The sequence below is a fragment of the Monodelphis domestica genome, chromosome 1 (assembly GCF_027887165.1).
Source record: "Monodelphis domestica isolate mMonDom1 chromosome 1, mMonDom1.pri, whole genome shotgun sequence".
NCBI lineage: Eukaryota > Metazoa > Chordata > Mammalia > Didelphimorphia > Didelphidae > Monodelphis > Monodelphis domestica.
The window spans coordinates 359,114,639-359,135,886 of record NC_077227.1 but is presented as its reverse complement, the minus strand read 5'-3'; the positions used below and the strand labels follow the sequence as shown (position 1 = coordinate 359,135,886).

General features: G+C 40.1%; 2 protein-coding genes across 2 annotated transcripts in view; one reads left to right on the top strand and one right to left on the bottom strand.

Annotated features, from left to right (window-relative positions):
• The window catches only part of FNDC9 (fibronectin type III domain containing 9), a 48,401-nt gene extending 33,170 nt beyond the window's left edge, over window positions 1-15,231 (top strand). The window contains exon 2 of the mRNA XM_007473947.3: window positions 12,682-15,231. Within this exon, the coding sequence (XP_007474009.1) occupies window positions 12,689-13,411 (723 nt within the window). The 5' untranslated portion in view covers window positions 12,682-12,688 and the 3' untranslated portion in view covers window positions 13,412-15,231. The remainder of the gene's footprint in view (window positions 1-12,681) is intronic.
• Window positions 1-21,248, bottom strand: part of CYFIP2 (cytoplasmic FMR1 interacting protein 2) — a 167,636-nt gene that overhangs the window by 55,166 nt on the left and 91,222 nt on the right. The window contains exons 22-23 of the mRNA XM_056811521.1: window positions 19,836-20,035; window positions 15,398-15,485 (exon numbers count right to left, since the gene is read on the bottom strand). Of these exons, the coding sequence (XP_056667499.1) occupies window positions 15,398-15,485; window positions 19,836-20,035 (288 nt within the window). The remainder of the gene's footprint in view (window positions 1-15,397; window positions 15,486-19,835; window positions 20,036-21,248) is intronic.

Below are 21,248 nucleotides of genomic sequence, written 5' to 3'. Positions count from 1 at the left end.
AATTGAAGCACTATTATATCCCCACCTCCACATTTGTAAAAATGTAAATGTATGGGACATATCACAGTCTCAAACCAGAGGAACTGGGAAATTATTCCCACGGCATGGTACCCCTGGATGACTCCCAAGAGGGGGCATCTCCCATTTGTAACTCTTCAGCTTACTCTATCCTTCCACCAGAATGATCTAGATTCTTGGTAACATTTTTAGACCCAACATCAACAGTACAGAGGTTTTTTTTTTCCCCCCTAGATTCCTCTGCCACATTTTTGTAATGATGGCAGTAATAGATTAAAAAAAAATATCTCTAGGTTCAAATCCGGCCTCAGCCACTTCCTAGCTGTGTGACCCTGGGCAAGTCACTTGACCCCCATTGCCTACCCTTACCACTCTTCTGCCTTGGAGCCAATACACAGTATTGACTCCAAGACGGAAGGTAAGGGTTTAAAAAAAATATCTCAGTCAAGGTTGAATGATTGCTATACCTGAAAAACTTGTGACAAGTATCCATTAGTCTTCTAGTGTCATACAGCAGACTCATGTGAATCCTAATGATAGTAGGTTTGTCATGGGCTATTATATATATCATATATATATATATATAATAAATGGGCTATTATAACTTTGGGGATTTTTATCCTCCTTGAATGTGCATTACCTGTTGTACTATCGTTCTTTATAAAAAATTTTTTTACTTAGTAAAAAAAAAAATCATTTGCACACACACAGTGGATCATGGCCAAATTTAAAAAGGAAATGGATCTCATTTTTTTGGGTGAGAAATCTTTATATTCTACCTTTTCTTAGCTGACAGTGTGTCAATGATTGTAAGCTATATATTTTTAAAACTTTTTATTATGATTTTTGTTTGCATGCGCAATATAGTATTTCAGTTTTACTTTTTCTCTCCTTTTTGTATTTGAATCTTGTCACCAGTATTGAGATTTTCTTTAACTTTTTTGATTTTGCAATAATATTAGCGTAAAATCAATTTGCCCTAATGTCATTGCATATCCAAAAGCTTTAGACTATAAAAATGATGCCATTGATTATTTAAAAAAAATTATGGGACTTTGCTTAATGATTTTGTCTGATTCCAGGAGAAGAGAATACAAAAAGAGTCATTGCATAGTGCCAAAGAAGCACAAAGCTAACTGCATAGTGTTGATGGAGTACAAGGTCAAAGAGACCAACCAGTCCCAATGGGATTGATGAAATTTTGAGCCAAGACAAGAGGACTTGAACTTGTTTGGGGTTCAAGGTTGTGGCTGTTCTGACATATGTCAAAGGCAGGTCTTCCTTGTCCCCACATTATACCAAGTATCTCAATTCTGACTCCATCAAGATTCTAATTTGCTGCTAAAATCTAGTCCCTTTTCTGTCTTTTATAGTGTGGCAAACTTTCTATATATAGTCCTGGCTATGAATTGGGTAAGTGCATAATTCATAAATCACTTTAATTGGGTCCTGATTCAAGGACCTGTTATAGGTTTATTTTTTCTTTACATAGAATTTTTACACATAAGACTTTGATATTCTATATTTCAACCATAAGTTATTTTTTCTCTTTTATTTGGATTTTTTGATGTTTTTAATTTCTCTTGCTAACTGATTCATATATCTCACAACTCAGCCATGCATTCCAAAGTGATCCCTGTGTTTTTCAACAAGTTTAAATTCTTTTGAGGGTAATTTTAGGATAAGAAACATGCTACCTCTCCAAATCCAAAAAGTGAACTGTTTGGAGAAGGCACCATGAAAATGCCTTCATAGACCACACACTGCACCAGAAGATTCAGAGTGAACTTTGGGATGTGGTGATTTGAACTGTGTGGGGTTGAAATGCATTTGTTTTGTATGTATACTCTTATGCCAAAGGGGACTGCCCCCTAACTTGCTTTTTGTCAATGCACCTAGCAATCATTGGCTTTGTTCTCTTTTGCTTTTATCCTCAAATTATTATAATTTCAAAGTTGGTTATGTTTACAAGATCTATTGGAGAGATCAATCTTCCACTGGACCTCAAGGAGGAATGTATAATTGAAAACCTGTTACCCTAAAAAACTACATTTCCCAGGAGCCCACTGACTTCCTGTCATTTTGCACTTCCTCTTGCTCTGCCTCTTTGGTTTCCTGTCTTGAGTATGGTGGTGGTAAGAGTGGGGATATTGAACAGATTGATTAGCCATAGGCACGTGGTTTTTATTGGTATCCCTTTTATTCCTTTATTTCTAATGATCATTAATAAATCCCTTAAATATAATATTTTTATTATTGCATATTAATTTTAATTTTTACAATTCCCCCTAAGGCAGCTCAGTACTTGTACTTAGAACGGTGGTGGTGTCTGAGAAATTAAGCAACTTGCTAAAGGTCATAGAGCTAGTAATGTTAAAGGTGGCCCGGAACCCAACTATTTCTGATTCTCTAAAAGTTATGTCATGTTACCTCATGATCAGAGACCCAATGCACCTGAAAAAAGGCAGTCACACAGACTTGAGTTCTCTACTTTTTCATTTGCTTTTAGGAAAAGGGATTTTTTTTTCAAGTGAGTGCCCCTTCAGCTAATGGTCTTTGACAAGAGCCACTAATATTTTAGCTTTGTTGCTTATGTCCATAGGAGCATGCTGAGATGCTGCTTTGGTTATGGTGACACTTGAGAATACTGCATTTGATAGAAGCTTGTTTATGACTCATTAGGCTCTTTTCTCAGTGCCATTTAGCTGTGGTTCTCTTAGCCCGTAGAGAAGCAAGACTGGACTCTGGTATTCCTATACAGTTCCTTTTTTTTTTTAACTTTTACCTACTGTCTTGGAATTGATATTGTATATTGGTTCCATGGCAGAAGAGTGACAAGGGTTAGGCAATGGGGGTTAAATAACTTGCCCAGGGTCACATGGCTAGGAAGCGTCTGAGGTCATATTTGAACTCAAGGCCTCCCATCTCCAGGCCTGATTCTCTTTCTACAGTTTCTACTTTAGGACATGTTTTTGAGAGAAGATTTGGGACAATGATCACTTTTTCTGAACTGTGACTACCACTGGAAAACTAGCAACTAGTCATCTCTTTATCTTTTGACTTTTTCTCACTATATGAATCTGAGACCTACAATAGACTCAGAGACTACCAGGGTAAAAGTGACTTTTTAGGGTCATTTAGTCCAATTTGGTTGTTTTATACATATTTCAGGACAGAGGCAAACATAATGCCTAACAACTCAACTCACATATTTATATAGCACTTCAAGGTTCACAAAGCCTGCAAAGGAATGCAAGCTTCTTGAACGTGGGGACTCATCCTTGTACTCCCAATGCCTGGCACAGCAGCACCTGGCACCTAGCAGACATAATAAATGTTTACTGAATGAAAGGGTGTACAACCTTCTACAGTACTCTTCTGTAGTTGCCTTATGGCTTATAGCACATTCTCTCCATCTCACCATTTCCCTGGGAAATGGGCAGGTAGACTATCTCCAGAATCCATCTGGGGAGCTAATTTAGAATGAACAAAAACCTAGTACAGTCCTAGAAGTAAGGACATTGCCTTAGTAAGGACACTGCTGTGTCCTCCAAAAGTCTTGTTTCCAAGATGCTTGTTTTCTAAGGTCCCCTATTGCTAGTGGCAGCTCTTTTTTTTTTAAAGAAAATATGAATAAATCAGATAAAGATGGTTAACAACTCATCAGCTACCTGACAGGTTTGATAGATCATAGATTTAGAACAAGAAAGGACTCTGAGAAATCTTTCTTCTTCTAGGCAAGAGTGAGGAATGAATCCACTCAAGAGTTGCTTCACTGACACAAGGCAAAAATCACTAGAAAAAATCAGGCACACACCATGCAATTGGAAATGTTTTTTTAGATATTTTCATAGTACCGAATAACTCAAGAGCAAGGACCATATTTAGTCTTTGTATCTTTCATAGATCTTTACATACAGCAAACACTCAAGAAATCCTTGTAAAATTGAATAGAATTGAATTATCTTCCTGTCCTTCAGAAACCTATGTTTCAATGTATGTCCCAAGCTTCAGAGAAAGAGGGTTGAACTGAGGAGAATTCTAAAGTCAGCATTAGGCAAACCAAACCCCTTTCAAAGGATCACCAACATTGAGCCGTCACCCTCCATTATTCCCCAAGACACACAAACACATGCAGCTATAGAAACACACACATGCCAATAGAGACATGCATAAACAACCCCTAAGGGCACCCAGTCTAACCTGCTGACTCAATAGGAGACTGGACCCTACTGCCTCATAGGGGAATGGGTGGAGAGGCAGAAGGCTGGCCATGTTCTGACGATGTGAAGAAAAACAAGGATGCAATGATGATTCTAGATATTTGAAACCTGCCACAAATGTTCCTAGTTGGCATATTACCAATTGACTAAATCTAAATTGATTCTGCTAATTGATTTCACCAAAAAAAGTAGAGTCGATTAGCAGGATTGTCTCAGCAGGCTTGAATATCCTTTCTGAGCTGACTCAATTAACAGGGCTGAATATTCCTGTCTCTTGAACTCAGTGTGTACCTAGACGTTTAGGGAAAGTGCACTAAAAACAGGCCTCATTTAAAATAAAAATGTACGAAATAAAAGTCGCTTTCCTCTTTGGATTTCATTTCCCCCATCTGTTGGACTAGATGAGCCGCTGGGTATCTTCCAGTACTAAAATTATATGATTCTTCATGTCTAAAATAACAAGCAGACTTAATTTAAGCTACATTTCAAATAGGTTTGAAGCCAAGTGCATTTTCTTAAGGCAAAGAAGTATCTTGAGAATGGTGGGAACTGGGCAAATCACTTATCCCTGTTTGCCTAGCTCTTGTCTTTCTGTCTTAGAGAGATTTTTAAGACAAAAAGTAAAGATTAAAAAAAATAAAAGAATGGAGGAAAAAAGGACATTCAAAGTGGCATAAAACAAAACTCAATTAGGACCTGAAATTTAATGTTGTGAGTTAAGCTGTCTGCATTTCTTGGGACTATCCATTGAGCATAAGATAATTCATATCCTCATTTTAAAGCAAGCACAAAATTAACAAAGGCTCAATTCAGTAAACCTACACCCACTGATTCCAGATCATTGTTTGATCCCATTGAGTTTCAGTTGTCTGTCATGTGATACAATTCAGTCTGTTAGTTGAACAATCTGTCATCAGTCTGACCTGCTCAGTATTTCATCACATATACTAAGGTTGTCCCTAGGATATCTGACACTGCTTACCTTCAGTGGAGCTTGTCATTTGCCAAATGGCACTATAGATAGGTTTTGTATGATGAATATTTCAGATTTTCATTTTGATGTGAATTAATATTTTTATATTAGGGCAGCTAAGTGGATAGAGTGCCAGGCCTAGAGTTAGGAAGAGCTGAGTTCACATTTAATTTCAAATACTTACTAGCTGTGTGACCCTGGACAGAAGCTTAACCCTGTTTGCCTCAGTTTCCTCATCTGTCAAATGAGCTGGAAAAGGAAATGGCAAACTATTCTAGTATCTTTGCCAAGAAAACCTCAAATGGCATCACAAAGAGTAGGACATGGCTGAAACGATGGAACAACAATATTCTTATAGATCATGGTGGATAGTACTAGGGAATTTCATATTTCCCCATGACTTTTATGGAAACCAGATAATAGAATCTATTTTGCAAGTTCCTTTCAGCTCTGACATTCCACATTCTAAGGTCTTAACATTCTAATTTCTAAATTATTTAAGATTCTTTCCAGTGTGTGTGTGTGTTAGGAGAAGGGGGAACTCAAAGCACTCAATTCCTTTGTAAACTGCACTTTGCATCCCTGAATTCTGGAATCACAATTGCTGGCTCTCTCAAAACTTCTGAGCATTGAGTACATCCCTCAAGATATTTTGATTTCCTCTCCATTTTTTTTGCAAGTCTTAAAATTTCCCTATTTCTCCTTATAGGTATTTGTGTATAGTTGGCCACATCTTGACAAATGAATTCGCTCTTCTATTCAGGTTTGAGTATGTGAAACTTTTCATTCTAACGCACTTGAAAAGCCAAAGTCTTTGAAAATGAATGACTAGATTAGCAGTAGCAATGTTTGTGATGGAAGAAAGAATTGGGGGGCTTGGTAAAGTATAGAATCCTATAATGTCAAAATTGGAAGGAACCTCAGAATGTCAGATAAGGAAGAAATTCTAAAGATTGTTTTCATTTGCATGTGCACGCATGAGTGTGTGTGTGTGTGTGTGTGTGTGTGTGTGTGTGTGTGTGTGTGTGTTGTTCAACCATTCAGTGTATGTGACCCTATGGATCATGTCTATGGGGTTTTCTTGGCCAAGGATACTGGAATGGTTTGCTATTTTCTTCTCCAGTGGATTAAAGCAAACTGTGTCTTGCCCAGGGTCACAAAGTTAGGAAGTGGTCTGAGGCTGGATTTGAGCCCAAGTCTTCCTGATTCCAGATCCAGAGCCCTATCCACTGAGCCATCTAGCTGCCCCATCACCCTGACAAAATCGAGGCAGAGAGAAGTAGCTTCTGTATTTTTATTACTAGTTTGAATCTAAGACACAATTCTCTAACTAATGGATGGCCCAGGTGAAATGAGTTGATGGCGTATCTAACTTGTCCTTTTGGGAATGGTATGGATGAGAGACTGTGTGGAGCAAATAAACTGAGAGTTCATGAGTTCAAGTCCTGCTTCTGAGGCATGCAGACTTTGTGAGCCTGGGTGAACCAATTTTTCCAAGACTTAAGATTAAAGAGAAAATTCTGGCCTGCACCAGTAAGAAGGAATTTCGTCACCCAAAAGTTCCTTATACTATTGAAATCATGGATCTAGTCCATAACCCTATAGTTTAGTAGCAAACCATATTTTGTTTTTCATGATCATAGTAGTTGTTTGTAGTTCAGTAATTTCAGTTTTATCTGACTCTGCATGACCTCCTTTGTATTTCAAGTAAAGACGCGCTGGGGAGTGTTTGTCATTTCCTTCTCCAGCTCATTTTACAAATGAGATAACTGAGGCAAACTGGGTTAAGTGATTTGCCTAGGGCCATACAGCTAATTAAGTGTCTGAAGCCATTGAATTTAAGGACTTTGGAGATCAACTAGTCTAACCCTCTCATTTTACAAGTGAAAAACAAACTGAGAACCTGTCTGAATGGTTAAATGGTTAAGTCAAGCCTGAGACTGCATAAGTACTACATCATGACAGAGTGAAAAGTAAGGAATAGAAGTGATATTGGTGAGTTGAGGAGTTGGGGAGGAGAAGATTGTAGATGCAATGCAGATAATTAGGAGCGAGAAGGGAGAAGGTGGAAGGTGCAACTAGTCTGAGTAGTGTAATAAATGGATAATCTGTGTAACTATTTCTGGTTGTTTTTTCCACAGTAGGGGTAATCAGAGAAAGTAATTTTTGCCCCACCAAAATAAAATGAATTCTTAAATTTTCAATCATGGTTGAGCAAAGAAAAATATGGGAAATTGGAGCATTAAAGAAGAGATACAAATCTTCTCAGGTTTTAAAAAAATTCTTTGTCCAAACAAAAAGGAAATGTATCCCCCTCCCAGGACTGCAGGCTTTTGGAAGATAGACCACTGACTGGCTCCTTGAAAATGATGTGCATACAGGTTGCCATTGGTTGCCATGGTGAGGGATGCTGACTCTGAAGAAATGTATAATACAAAGCTTGGAGGGGGGTTGGGGTAGCAATGGGCTTTCTCAGTCAGCAGCAAAAGAGACATCAGGGAGGACCCTAACTGTGAGGGAAGAGAAGGAAAAGCATCATTAATTCTGCTTTCTTTCTGCTCTACCAAGGAGGGCTGGGCTCTGGCTGAATAGTTCTCCAGGGAAGAGAACTTGTAAGGTAAGATACACAGCCTTTCTTTCTCACGCTCTGTCTAGAGAAACCCCTGCCATTACTTGGAACCTAGGAAGGAACCAGGGGGTGAATCAACAAAGTCATGGTTTTTAAGAACAAAAGCAGAGAGAAAGACAAAAAGGACTTAGGCAGGAATGTAATGGAATGAGGGTGAGGGAGAATGGGAGAAAGAGACTGAATTTAAAAAAAAAGCAAGCTTTTATCCAGAGAAGTGGGGAGTAAATAAATATATATTTATGTGAAAAGATATATTTATAAAAATTATATATTATTAAGAAACCGGAAGAGGCTTTTTAAGGAAACTTAGTCTCTCAAGTGAGCCAATTGTTGCCCTGGGTCAGAATGGAGAGAAAAGAGAATTTTTTTCACTCAAGATGATGGGATAACTGTCATAAAAATGTCCTTCAGCAGTACTCTGTGGGATATACCTGTGTATCTGAAGTAATGCAGCATAGAGTTAAAGCCGGGCTGTGTATTAGAAAGATCACTGAACTGGCAGTCAGGAGATCTGGGTTCACTTCCCAAGTCTTCTACTATAGAGCTATGTATCCATTTCAAATTACTTATTCTCTGGGCTTCAGCTTTCTCGATTTATAAAATGATAGGGAAATACTAAATCATTTCTAAAATCCTTTCCATAGTATATTCCATGTAAATGAATTGGGTCCTCCACCCCTAGCCAAAATGGGATGGAGAGAATATATGAATGTGTGGGAGGAGATAAAAGAAAAGAGAAAAGAAACAAGATTTCCAACATTCAGTCCTGTAATAGCCTTTCATAGACAGGTTCTGAAAGCACTTAATGAATCCTTTTAGAACCCATTATTCAGGGAAGGGATGCTCAGCCAAATGGAGATATTTCCAAGCCTGAGCTCAGATAAAAAGTCAGACCTGGAAAATCTTTTCAGTGCTGTATATTTTCCTGTGGTTCAGTTCCCTTAGAGATATAGGAAAGGTAATGAGGAGCTGGTGATGGGAAAACAGCAAAATAATAGCCCCTCGGTAAACTCAATCACACTGGATTGTCTCATTTTTACAGCCTTATAGTGTTAAGAAACAGTACCTGTGTGTGGGCTGAAGACAGAGGAAAAAGACTTGAGATCTGCAGGCAGATCTGCATTCACTGGGATTAGCTATTTCTTACAGTTAGAGTAAGAATTTACAGAAGGTGGCCTGGTGCAAAAGGTACACTCTCTAGGCTTCAGTTTCCTATCTGTAAAATTAATGGGTTGGAGTAAAAGACTCCTAAGATTCCTTCCAGATTTAAGTCTACAACTCAGCAGAGAAGTAAGCATTGCTTCCCTCCAGATGCAGCAGGACTAACTGCCTTCAACATCTTTCCCCCTTAGAGGATGGAAGCCTCTTTGGGATTTTACTTGACTTGATAGAACTTCCATAGTAGCCAGGTGATAAAAGCACTGTGTCTCTCCATCCCTAGTCCTGAGTTTCACCAGGGTATTCAGGGAGAGCACAATATAGCATGTGGATATACCCCACTGTGAAGGGCTGGCTTTTGCTGTGTGCACTATGTTGTGAGGCAGGAGCTGGATGGCACAAAGCAGTCTCCCATGCTATCGGGCATGACGCATTTTAAAGCTTAATGACCAGGCAAAGGGGAGCTATCACATAGCAGAGAAGCTGCATAAATTGAATTTGAATAGTTATTTGGAAGCTCCAGGGACTAAGCCTGAAGCTTCCTGTAGCTCTGCCTATATCTCTCCATCTTCATCCTTTGTAAAATGTTTCTTTTTTAGACCATTCTACGATGAGAAGGAAATTGGGGAGAACTGTTCATTGCTCTCATCCGGGGGGGAGCAACATCCTGTTTAGCCTGGAGAGCTAAATGAGGTTGCCCAATGCCCATGGGAACCACCAGATCTCATAACACTGGCAAAAGAGGTGCTGAAAAGGAGAAGTGAAGAGAGGGAGAAAGAAGGAAAAGGAGGAGAAGAGGAAGGGAGGAAGGGAGGAGACAGAAAGATATGAAATGGAAGAGGGAGAGATGTAGGAAAACAAAAGACACATATAGCAAATTGGGGTTTGGGTCTACTCACTGTTGAACGAGATGTCACTTGAAGGGTGTCAATATCCAAAGTTGTGCATCCCTCCTTTGAGCCAAAGACCCTAAACTTCTTCCATGTAAATACTGACTACATCTCCTTTAGGCAGGACCTCCCAGAGTTCTAGAGCCCTGAGCTGCTCTGCTCTTAGGGTTTGGACCAGAATATCATTCCAAGCTAAGCTAGCTGAGGCAGTCCTTTCATCTCTACATTTCTCTTTTCACTCTTCTCTTTCTCCTCTGTCAGGTCTCATAATTAGTTGCTAAAGTGTCATCAATGCCACCTCTGCAGCATCTCACATCCTAGCCCCTTCTCTTGTCCCCACAGATACTATATAAGCACAGTCCCTCATTACCACTCTCCTTTCCTATTACATAGCCTCCTAACCAATATTGCCATTTTTGCTCTTTCTTACTCCCCAAAGACACCCTGGAGACCTTGCCAGGCTAATCTTTATTTTGACATAGAGATGATTATTTCATTTCCTTTTTCAAAATTCTTTCACATACTAAGAAAAGTTCATCTTCTTGATTCTGGATTTTTAGGTCTTTCCCAATCTGGTTCCATATTATATTTCCAACGTTGTCTCACATTATTTCTCTTCCAAATAAGGTGTGCTTCAGCCAGACTGGACTACTTACTTTCTCTTCTATAATTCCTTGAACTTATCTGCCTTCATGCCTTTGCTCATACTCTGCTTTACCCCTCCCCTGTACTCCTCTATTTATCTTGGTTGTTAAATTCTTAGCCATCCTTTAAAACCCAACTTTAAATAATACCTCCACATTAAATCAAGATTCCTTGACTTCTACCACCAGTCCTGGAAGGGGGTAGTGGCTTCCCTCCTTCATCCAATTTCACAAAGAACTTGTTATTTTGGTCATGTCTGACTCTTTATGATCTATTTTCTAGGCAAAGATACTGGAGGGGATTGGCATTTCCTTCTCTACTTCATTTTACAAATCACCCAATCTCACAAAGAACTTGTCATTGTTCAGCCATTTTTTTTACCATATTCCACTCTTTCTGACCCCATTTTCTTGGCAAAGATACTGAAAGGGTTTGCCCTTTCCTTCTCCACCTCATTTTACAGATGAAGAAACTGAGGCCAATAGGGTTCAGTGTCTTATCCAGGATCACATAGCTAGTAAGTGTTTGAGGTCAGATTTGAACTCGGGAAGATAAGTCTTCTTGACTCCCAGTCTGGCACTCTATTCATTGCACCACCTAGCTGTCCACAGAAGTTAGCTTATGTTTACTTCAAAAATTCAAAACAGCTGTTCTTTCATGGTAGTAAAGAGAGAGTATTCCCTTAAACGATGTTGATTACAGCTGCTCCATGATTCTCTTAACATAGCAGAGACTTAACTGTGGCCAAAAAGAAATTCATCATCTGGTGGTCAACCAGATGGATCTTTCCAAACTCCAGCACATAACTCTGTGGCTGGGACTTAATAAATGTTGACTGACTGATTGATTGATTGACTTAGCAAAGCTCATCTTGAAAGGATTGACATGTAGTCCATCTCTGGGCACCTATTCAAGTCCTTGTCTGATTGATAGGGCTTGCCAGAGTCTGTGCCCCAATGTCATAGCTTTCAAGAACCAGGTTCATCCTTATGCTGGAATGAGACAAGGCACTAGTGGGGGAATCTTCCCAGAAGTGCTTTCCACTTGCCTGGTATTGCTTGCCTGGGCTGTCCCCTAGACCTTGGAAGGCAGGTCCTCTTCATACACACTCCTGTAATCTCTGGCTTCTTTCCAGGCTCAGGCCATGTTGCATAGCTTACTTAAAAAACCTTTTCTCATCCCCTTGGTTGTCAGTGATTTCTTCCTTTCTTTAATGTAGTGGGTAAATTATCATGTATATACTGATCTGTAAGAAAGAGCAGCAGCCTATGCTGAAATAATGGCTAAAGAGATGGCCTTGAAGTCAGAAAAATCTGAGTTCAAGTCTCACTTCTAACACATCCTGGTAATGTCAATTTAGAAGAAGTCATTTAACTTTTTAGCACTCTAGACAACTCTCTCGGACTAGAAATTACAGAGGAGTTGACCTGCACTGATAGAGGACATTTCTTCATTCTCATATCAATGAAATATAGGTGCAGTCTTTATTCTCAAATTTATCTCTTAAGATATTGTTCCCCAGGGGCAGTTAGGTGACTCAGTAAATAAAGAGCCAGGTCCAGAGTTGAGAGGACCTGGGTTGAAATCTGGCCTCATCTACTTCCTAGTTGTAAGACTTTGGGCAAGTCCCTTAATCTCCATTGCCCAGTCCTTACCGCTCTTCTGTCTTGGAACTAATACGTGGTATTGATTCTAAATTGGAAGAAAAAGGTTTGAAAAATCAAAGATGTTTGATGTTCCTTTCCTTCTGCTGTTCTCAGTGGACTAGGAGATCCTTGAGGGCAGTGACCATTTTTAGGAGATTTTTTTGTATCCTCATTGCTTAGCGGAGTGTGTTGTAAGTAAGGACTTCACAGCTGTTTATTGGATTTGCTTGGATTATTTGGAATTATAGGTGTTTCCCCTTTATTTCTCCAGATTGTAAGCAGTATGAGGACAAGAAGTCTAATCTGAACTCTTTATCTCCCCCAGTCTTGAGAACAGTGTTCTTTACTGGATGTTTGCATTGCCCTGAATTCTTCATGAAAAGTCTATCCTGGCCAAACCAGGCCACCTTGCTATCCCTCTTCAGGTTCCTTTCCTTGGGGTGGAGAGAGATTTACGAGAGTAAGGAGAATTGACCTTTTCTTATGCTTTGGGTTTCAGAGACGTGATGAACATTGAAGTTAAAAATGTTTCTTATACCCAAGCAACCATCTCCTGGTCTACACAAGAGTCCTGCGTGAAGAACGATTATCATGTTGTGTACAGGCCCAACTGGAACAGCATCTTCTCAGGCTACCCACGTCACCCCTTTCACCATGAAGAAAAGGTCCCTGGAACCCTCAACTCCTTGGTCCTTCGCCAACTTGCTCCATCCACCGTCTACTTTCTGTGTATCACCTGCCAGAATTCCTACCCCTCCAGCAGCCACTGCACTTTGTTCCATACCCTGGATAGGAGCTCCAAGGCTACTCATGGCTCCCAGCTGGATCCTGGTGTGTCTCTTTGGATGGTCACAGCTCTTCTCCTTGCCTGCTTTGTGGCCATCTTAGCCTTCTTCTGTCTCCAGTTCTGGTGTCTGAGGTGCCATGAACCAAGATGGGCATACTGCTCAGACCAGCAAGAGGAAGTCAATGAGTTGGTGAGGTGGGCTGATGGGGCTCCAGGCCTTGGGCAGAGGGAGGAAGATCTGCAGGGGTTCCCCATGACAGCACTACTGACCAAGAGCTCTAGTGGTATGACTGAGAGCTCCCACAGTTCTCCCTCTGCCTGCTTCTCCCCCAAGGGGACTCATGATATCTCCTCATCTTGGACCATGAATGATGAATGGTTAAAAAGAGATGTGTCAACAGAACAGGGTCCATTTCATGATACAAAAGATGTGCCTAAGTAATATTGGTTGGTTTGATTTTTTTCTCCTTTGTTAAAAAAAATTCCTTTTTCTTTTCCCCTGTACCAGGGATGGCACAGTTTAGGGTTTGTGTAAAAGTCCAGGGATACACACACACACACACACACACACACACACACACACACACACACACACACACACACACACACATATTCGTACATACATACACATATGTATGTGTGTGTTAGCAAAAGTCAAATGGGCCACACAAAGTCCCCATATCCTTAGGTACCCTTTATTTTTTAATCTTCAAAAATTATTTAATTAATTAAGACTATTTTCCCATAGTTACATGATTTATGTTCTTTCCCTCCCTTCCCTTTCCCCCCTCCCATAACCAACGTACAATTCCACTGGGTTTTACATGTGTCATGATTTACATGATCAAGATTAGGTACCCTTTAGATAGATTCTTTCACTTCATCTCAAGTGCAACACATACATTTCCTACACTGCATTCTAGAAAGGGAAGAGATAGGAGTGTCATAAAACCTTTGAATCAGAAGGTAATTTATAGATTATTTAGTCCAACCACCCTACTGCCTGCCATTTTACATTAGAGCAGATGAAATCAGAGATTGTATGAATTTAGGCAATGGTAGAAACAAGATTGGTCTTGAATTTAAAAGACCTAGGTCTGAGTTCCAGTACCAACACTTATTATGTGGCCAGAGACAAGTCAATTAATCTGTGATCTTCATTTCCTCCTTTATAAAATAAAGATAGTAATGTTTGTACTAGAGAGAAAGGGTGGCAACCCTGACAATGAGCTGGCTTGTGAGTCAGGGAAGATCTGAGTTCAAGTCTCACCTTGGACCCACACTGGCTATATCATCCTGGGTAAGTGACTTAAACTCTCAATATCCAGTAGATCCTTTTGTTTTTTTTTTTTTTCCAAACTAAAAGTTGAGGGAAAACTGTTGATCCACATTGGTGGAAGAAGCTTTTTTATGAGAAGCACCCAATACCAAAGAAATCATGAATTCAGTCAAAAACAAAAGCAAACAGAAATCTTTGTACTCTATTTCACAAACCTGGTGAGAGGAAAGGACTTAGTAAGTTTTTAAGAATGAGATAAGCATGGGTTATCATTCATTGTTGCCCAAGATCACATAATCACTTTCCACTATGGGTTATTTCTGTGAGTTCCAAGTCTCAAGTTGGATGCTTGAAAAGGATGTTGAGGTTAATAGTGACAGATTTTAATTCAGCTGGAAGGAAATTATTCTTGAATTTTGGTGGGGTTTACTAGAATTATAATCTCCTTAATAAGTGAAATGTTAGCTTTTTTGTCTCTCCTGTTACAACATTCCCCTGATAAGAAAGTGCTGAGTTCTCAGAATCAGTGAATGTGTGCTGATGCTGGACAGAAAAGAATATGGCGGCCTTAGGCTAAAACCCAACTGGGCTCCTTGTGCATGTGAATATAAATAGCAGGAAGGGAAAAGCTCTGGTTATATCAGTGTGAGACAAGAGATTGCTAGCCCATAAGTCTGAAGCCGGAGAGCAAAGACAGATGTCTCTCACATCCCCCATCCCCACCACCATTCATCCTTTCCCTCAATTCCCATGCCATCTGACAGGGCAGAGTCACAGGACCATATGAACACCTTATAGTTCGTTTACCAAGAAGGAAGCACAGGGGGAACCCAGCTGAGAGAGAGTCCCTGCACACCCTCTTCCCATCCTCCAACCCCTCCCTGATACTCAGTATGTGACCAGGATATAACCAAATACCATGTCTTTTCATTGCCGCTTGCGACCCAGATTTTCAGCCTGAATAAAGTTGACTTTTCAAAGAATGGAGTATCCTTGTTTCTCCCTAAAGTCCTCCTGTCTCTCAGCTGCCTGCCTCTTCTAAGCTCCCCCCCCCCCCCCCCCACAGAAGACACTTCCCTGCATGTGATCTGCTTATCTGAGTTCTCCGACTGACAATTTTACCAGGAATTTGCTGATATGATCACTGACCTTGGACCCATAGAGGTAGTATGGCTGAACATTGGCAGGTTTGTCCCTCTGTGGTTCCTGGGTGAAGGGAATAGCTGTTCGGACGAAGCTGATAGAGGAGAAGAGAGGAACCGGGGGTTAGATATATTCTGAAATCCCATCACAGGGATACGCACTGTAACAAAACCCTTTCTAAACTGAATGGAGAGGATGGAAGGACTTCAAAAGCCCTGACCAGCATATTCCATTATATTAAATCAATACATATTTATGAACCACTTAGAATGGGATGAAGCCCTAGGTTAGATGTTATAAGTCACTTTTCTTTTTTGATATCTGAAGGAGTTATATGACCATAGAAAATTCAGATGGAGATGGGGGAAGGCCAGGTGGTTCAGTGGGTTGAGAGCCAGACCTGGAGATGGGAAGTCCTGGGTTCAAATCTGGCCTCAGACCCTTCTTAGTTGTGTGATTCTGGGCAAGTCACTTAACCCCTCACTGCCTAGCCCTTACCACTCTTCTGTCTTGGGACTGATACACAGTATTATTGATTCTAAGATGGAAGGTAAGGATTTTAAAAAAGAAAAAAGAAAGAAAAGAAAACTGAGATGGGCTTATAGATGTGGCTATCTGTTCTCAGGGCGCCACACATTTATTAAGGCCAAATAAGTTGAGAGGAGGATTGAGGTCCAAGAAGCTCCATGTCTGGGTCCAAAAGGCAGAGTACTCTGTTAGAATAAGTATTAAAAAAAAAAGAAAGAAATCCCATCCTAAAATAGCAGCAGTCCTAATTATCAAACACCTGCCTTTCAAGGTTCTCCTACGTGTCAGACTTTCTCTCATCAAGGTATTATTATCTCCCTTGATAGATTAGAAAAGTGCAGCCTGAAATAAGTGAGTGCTTTGAAATAAATAAGTGCTCACAATCAGCAATTCAGTAGGAGAGACAGGGTTGTTAGTGTTTTATCACCATTTTCTCATACTCCTATAGTATATTAGTGTGTATATGCACACATATGTGCCAATTTTTTTAATTTTTAATTTTTTTAAGCCCTTACCTTCCATTTTAGAATCACTACTGTGTATTGGCTCCAAGGCAGAAGAGTGGTAAGGGCTGGGAAATGGGGGTCAAGTGACTTGCCCAGGGTCACCCAGCTGGGAAGTGTCTGAGGCCACATTTGAACCTAGGACCTCCCATCTCTAGGCCTGGCTCTCAATTCACTGAGCCACCCAGCTGCCCCCAAGGTGCCAATTTATAAAATATGCCCATATGTGATTTTCTATGTAGATGTAAGTAATTAAGTTTGGGCCTGGATTGAAATTTCCTAGGCATAGAGAGCTCCCTGGGAAGAAAGGTCCTTTCCTAATGCAGGCTGGCACCTTTTTTCCACCTTTAAGTCTTAAATGCCTACAGCTGTAGTGTCAAACTCAAACAGAAGTGGGGCCACTGGAGGAGGAAGGGAAGAAAAGCAGGGGACAAAATGCATCATATAACTTCAGAAAATGTATGTGGAAATTTGTTATTAAAACAAAAGAATCGGGGCCATTAACCATACATAAAGATTCCTGCTCCCTTATATTGACATACAAAACCACGTATTAATATTTTACTTATTATTTGTTGTTTTTTAGTCCTGTCAGACTCTTCATGACTCCTTTTGGGATTTTCTTGGCAAGATACTGGAGTGGTTTGCTATTTCCTTCTCCAGTTCATTTTACAGATGAGGAAACTGAGGCAAAGTGGTTTAAGTGACTTGCCCAGGATCATACAGCTAATATCTGAGATCAGATTTCAACTCAGTTCTTCCTGATGCCAAGCCTGGTGCCCTATTCATTGTACTACCTAGCTCTTTCATATTTTTAAAAAATCTTTACCTTCTGGAGCAGTTGGGTGGCTCAGGGGACTGAGAGCCAGGCCTAGAGAGAGGAAGTCCTAGGTTCAAATCCAGTCTCAGACACTTCCTAGTTGTGTGATCCTGGGCAAGTCACTTAACCTCCATTGCCTAGCCTTTACCACTCTTCTGCTTCAGAACCAATACTTAGTGTTGATTCTAAGACATAAAGTAAGGGTTTAAAGACAAAAAAACAAAACCTTTACTTTCTGTCTTAGAATCAATATTAAGTCTCAGTTCCAAGGCAGAAGAACAGTAAGGGCTAGGCAATAGGGGCTAAGTGACTTGCTCAGGGTCACATAGCTAAGAAAATGTATGAGGTCAGATATGAACCCAGAACCTCCCACCTTCACACTTGGCTCTCCATCCATTGAGCCACTTAGCTGCCCCATATTAACATTATCTATATTGTATTTTTGTTTATTTTGTTAAATATTTCCCAATTGAATTTTCATCTGCTTGAGACCCTACTATGGAGTGTTTCAGGCTGCAATCTGGCTGCATGTTTGGCACTTCTGGCCTAAGGAACTGAGACATTCACCCAGGGACACATAGCCAGTGAATGTCAGAGGCAGGGTTAAACCAGATCTGACTTCAAGGCTGACTGTCTAGATATTACACAATGCTGCCTCTCTTCCCTCATTTTACATGAGAAAACCAAGACTTAGAGAGCAGAAGTAGCTTGCATAGTGCAATAGTGAATATGTGGCACAAAATGGATCCTAATTCAAGCCACCAAACACTCAGTCCAGGGCCCATTCTAATATACCAAACTGTCTCAACTATCTAAATTAGTTTTTCTAGGGTACAAGAAGGATCAAATCTTTAGGGAATTTTAAATCCATTCTGACACACGTGTTCTGTAGTGTCAGTGTGTATGTGTATAAAAAGGTTGTACCTACCTGCATATTACAAATTCATTTTGGGCCTCTCTATTTTGCACATTCAAATACACTATCACGATTATTTGTGTTGGTGACATTCTCCCACTTAAAACAGAAGCTGTTAGAGGGCAGGGGGTCCTGTTTTATATTCCATGTGGGTAGACCCCTCAAACAGGATTCAGCTCTACCACCTACTTCTATGATGTGACTTTGGTCAAGTCCATTAACCTCTCAAAACTTTAGTTTTATTGTACCTATTATTTACAGATAATAATACTATTTACACTACCTAACCCCACAGGATCACAGTGAGAAGTACTACAGAAACATGAGCTTTGCATTTCCTACAATACCAGGCAGGGACAGTGCTGTCTTACATATGGTAGGACTTTGAAGAATGTTTGTTGACTGATTGCAGCTGTGTATGAGTATATTGGGATATGCATTTGTGTAAATATATTCATGAACATGAGTCCTATTATAATTATGTATTTGTATGGTTATGTGTTATTGCCCCCATTAGACTGTGAGCTCTGGGGGAGCAGGGCCTGTGTTTGCTTTTCTATTTGTATCCCTAGCACTGGGCTTGGCACTTAGTAAGCACTCATTAAATGCTTTCTCATTCATTTATGTATATATATTATGATTGACATTCAAGACCCTTCAAAGCTTGGAACTATTGTACCTTTCCAGCTTTATTTCATATTACATCATTTTTTAAAAACCCTTACCTTCTGTTTTAGAATCAATGTTGTGTATTGGTTCTAAGGCAGAAGAGTGGTAAGGGCTAAACAATGAGGGTTAAATGACCTGTCCAGGGCCATACCACCAGGAAGCATCTGAGGCCAGATTTAAACCTAGGACCTCCTGTCTCTAGGCCTGGCTCTCAATCCACTGAGCTACCCAGCACCCCCCGCCCCATATTACATCATTTGACGTACTCTATCGATTAGTCAAACTGGGGAGCTCCATGTTTTCCAACAGACAATATGTCTCAGTGCTTCTCTCCCTTTTCACATGCTGTACCCTATGCCTGGAATGCCCTTTTAGGTGATACAGTAGACAGTGTTGGACCTTGAGTCAGGAAGTCCTGGCTTCAAATTTGTCCTCAAGCACTTACTAACTGTATAACCCTGGACAATTTATTTCATCTCTCTTTGTCTCAGTTGCTTCAACTATAAAATGGAAATAATGCTTACTTGAAGGATTGTTGTGGGGATCAAATGAGATGATATTTGTAAAGAGCTTAACTCAGTGCCTGGCAAATAGTAGGTACTTAATAAATGCTTAGTCCTGCCATCCTTCTCTCTCTTTCTTTGAAATCCAATCCAACGCTGTATCCTCTGGGAAGCATTTCACCACTCTACCCACCAAGGTGGAAATGAACACTCCCTCTCAGTACTTTGTTTTATACTTCTATTAATATACTAGTCATAGAACGCTGTCCATTATTACCTTTGTTGCTGTCTTATTCTACTACTACTACAACTTTAAGTTGCTTAAGGGTAAGGATCAAGTCTTACCTAACTCTGGATCTTCCATAGTGTCTACATGGTGCTTTGTACATAGTAGGTACTTAATATAGATTTATTATAGGCATATAAATGCATGCACTCCCACCCAAGAAGCAAAACACCACAGCTTCTCTCCTTTTCTCTCCACCCTTCACAGAAATCCTCTCACCGGTTGGTGGATCCATTGTAGCAGTAGTTGGGGAGGAAGTCAAAGTTCAGTTCCCAGAACACATGAAGAGTAATGCGGCCATAAGGGGCAGAAACATTGTGATTAGCTTCTCGGAACATGGCATCAAAGCTGTCCAGGGTCATGTGCTTACACAGTAGCCGATGTGTTAGACGGTTGATTTCCAAAAGCCATTCTAGCTCCTGCCCCAGAAAAAGAGGACAAAGCTGGTTGGTTGAGACTTCACAGACCTCCAGGATTTTAATGAGGGAACAATGAAATAATGGTATATGAAAACTCTTTGGAAAACATAAAATGTGATGGTAATGTAAGGAATTAAAGGACTTGATTAGACAGAAGGGAAGATAATAGAAAAGGAACTTAAAAACATATACAAAACTACCAAGTTATATAGCTGATTATGTTACCCCCTTAACTCAATAAACTACACTGGCTCCCATCTACCTCCAGGATCATATAGAAAGCTCCTTGTTTGGCATTTTGAGCTCTTCACATTTCAAGCTGGCCCCTTCTAGTTTCCTTATCCTTTAACCCCCTCCATATAATCTATCTTCACTGGTCTTGACACACAACAACTCATCTCCTTTGTCTGCACCTTTGTACTCTCTGTCTCTGTCTTTCTGTCTCTTTCCCTGCCTCTCTCTCTCTCTCAGAATTTCTATCTCCAAAACTCAACTCAAACTTTCCTTTCTACAGGAAGTCCTTCCAAATCTTTCTAACCATGAGAATCTCCTTTTCTAAGGCCACTGTCCTTCTACTCTGTATCTATCTAATTTTTAAAATATATTGGCTCTCTCCATTGGCACACAAATTCTTTGGGGCAGCTAGGTAAGCATAGTAGATAGAGTGCCAAGCCTGGAGCCAATAGGACCTGGGATCAGATCTCGCCTCAGATACTTCCTATCTCTTTGATGCTCGTCAAGTCACTTAAGCCCTATTGCCTAACTCTTGTTGTTCTTTTCTCTTAGAAGCAATATTAGGCTATAAGAAATGCTAAGCAGGATGATTTCAGAAAAAGCTAGAAAGATCTGTATGAAATGATGCAGAATGAAATAATCAGAACTGGGAGAACACCATACACAGGAATAGCAATAGTGTACAATGATTATCTGTGAAAACTTGGCTACTTTCAGCCATGCAAGGATCTGGGACAATCCTGAAAGATTTATGATGGGGAATGCTATCCACCTCCAGAGAAAGAACTGTTGAAACAGATGGATGGATATGGATCAAAGCAGACTGTCTTTCACATCAGTATATTTATGGTTTTATTTGGGGGTTTTGGCTTTGTATGGGTGTGCTCTTCAAACAATGATGAATATGGACATGTGTTTTGCATGATAACAAAAATAAAAAGAGCCAAGCCTGGAGATAGTGGGTCTTGAGTTCAAATTT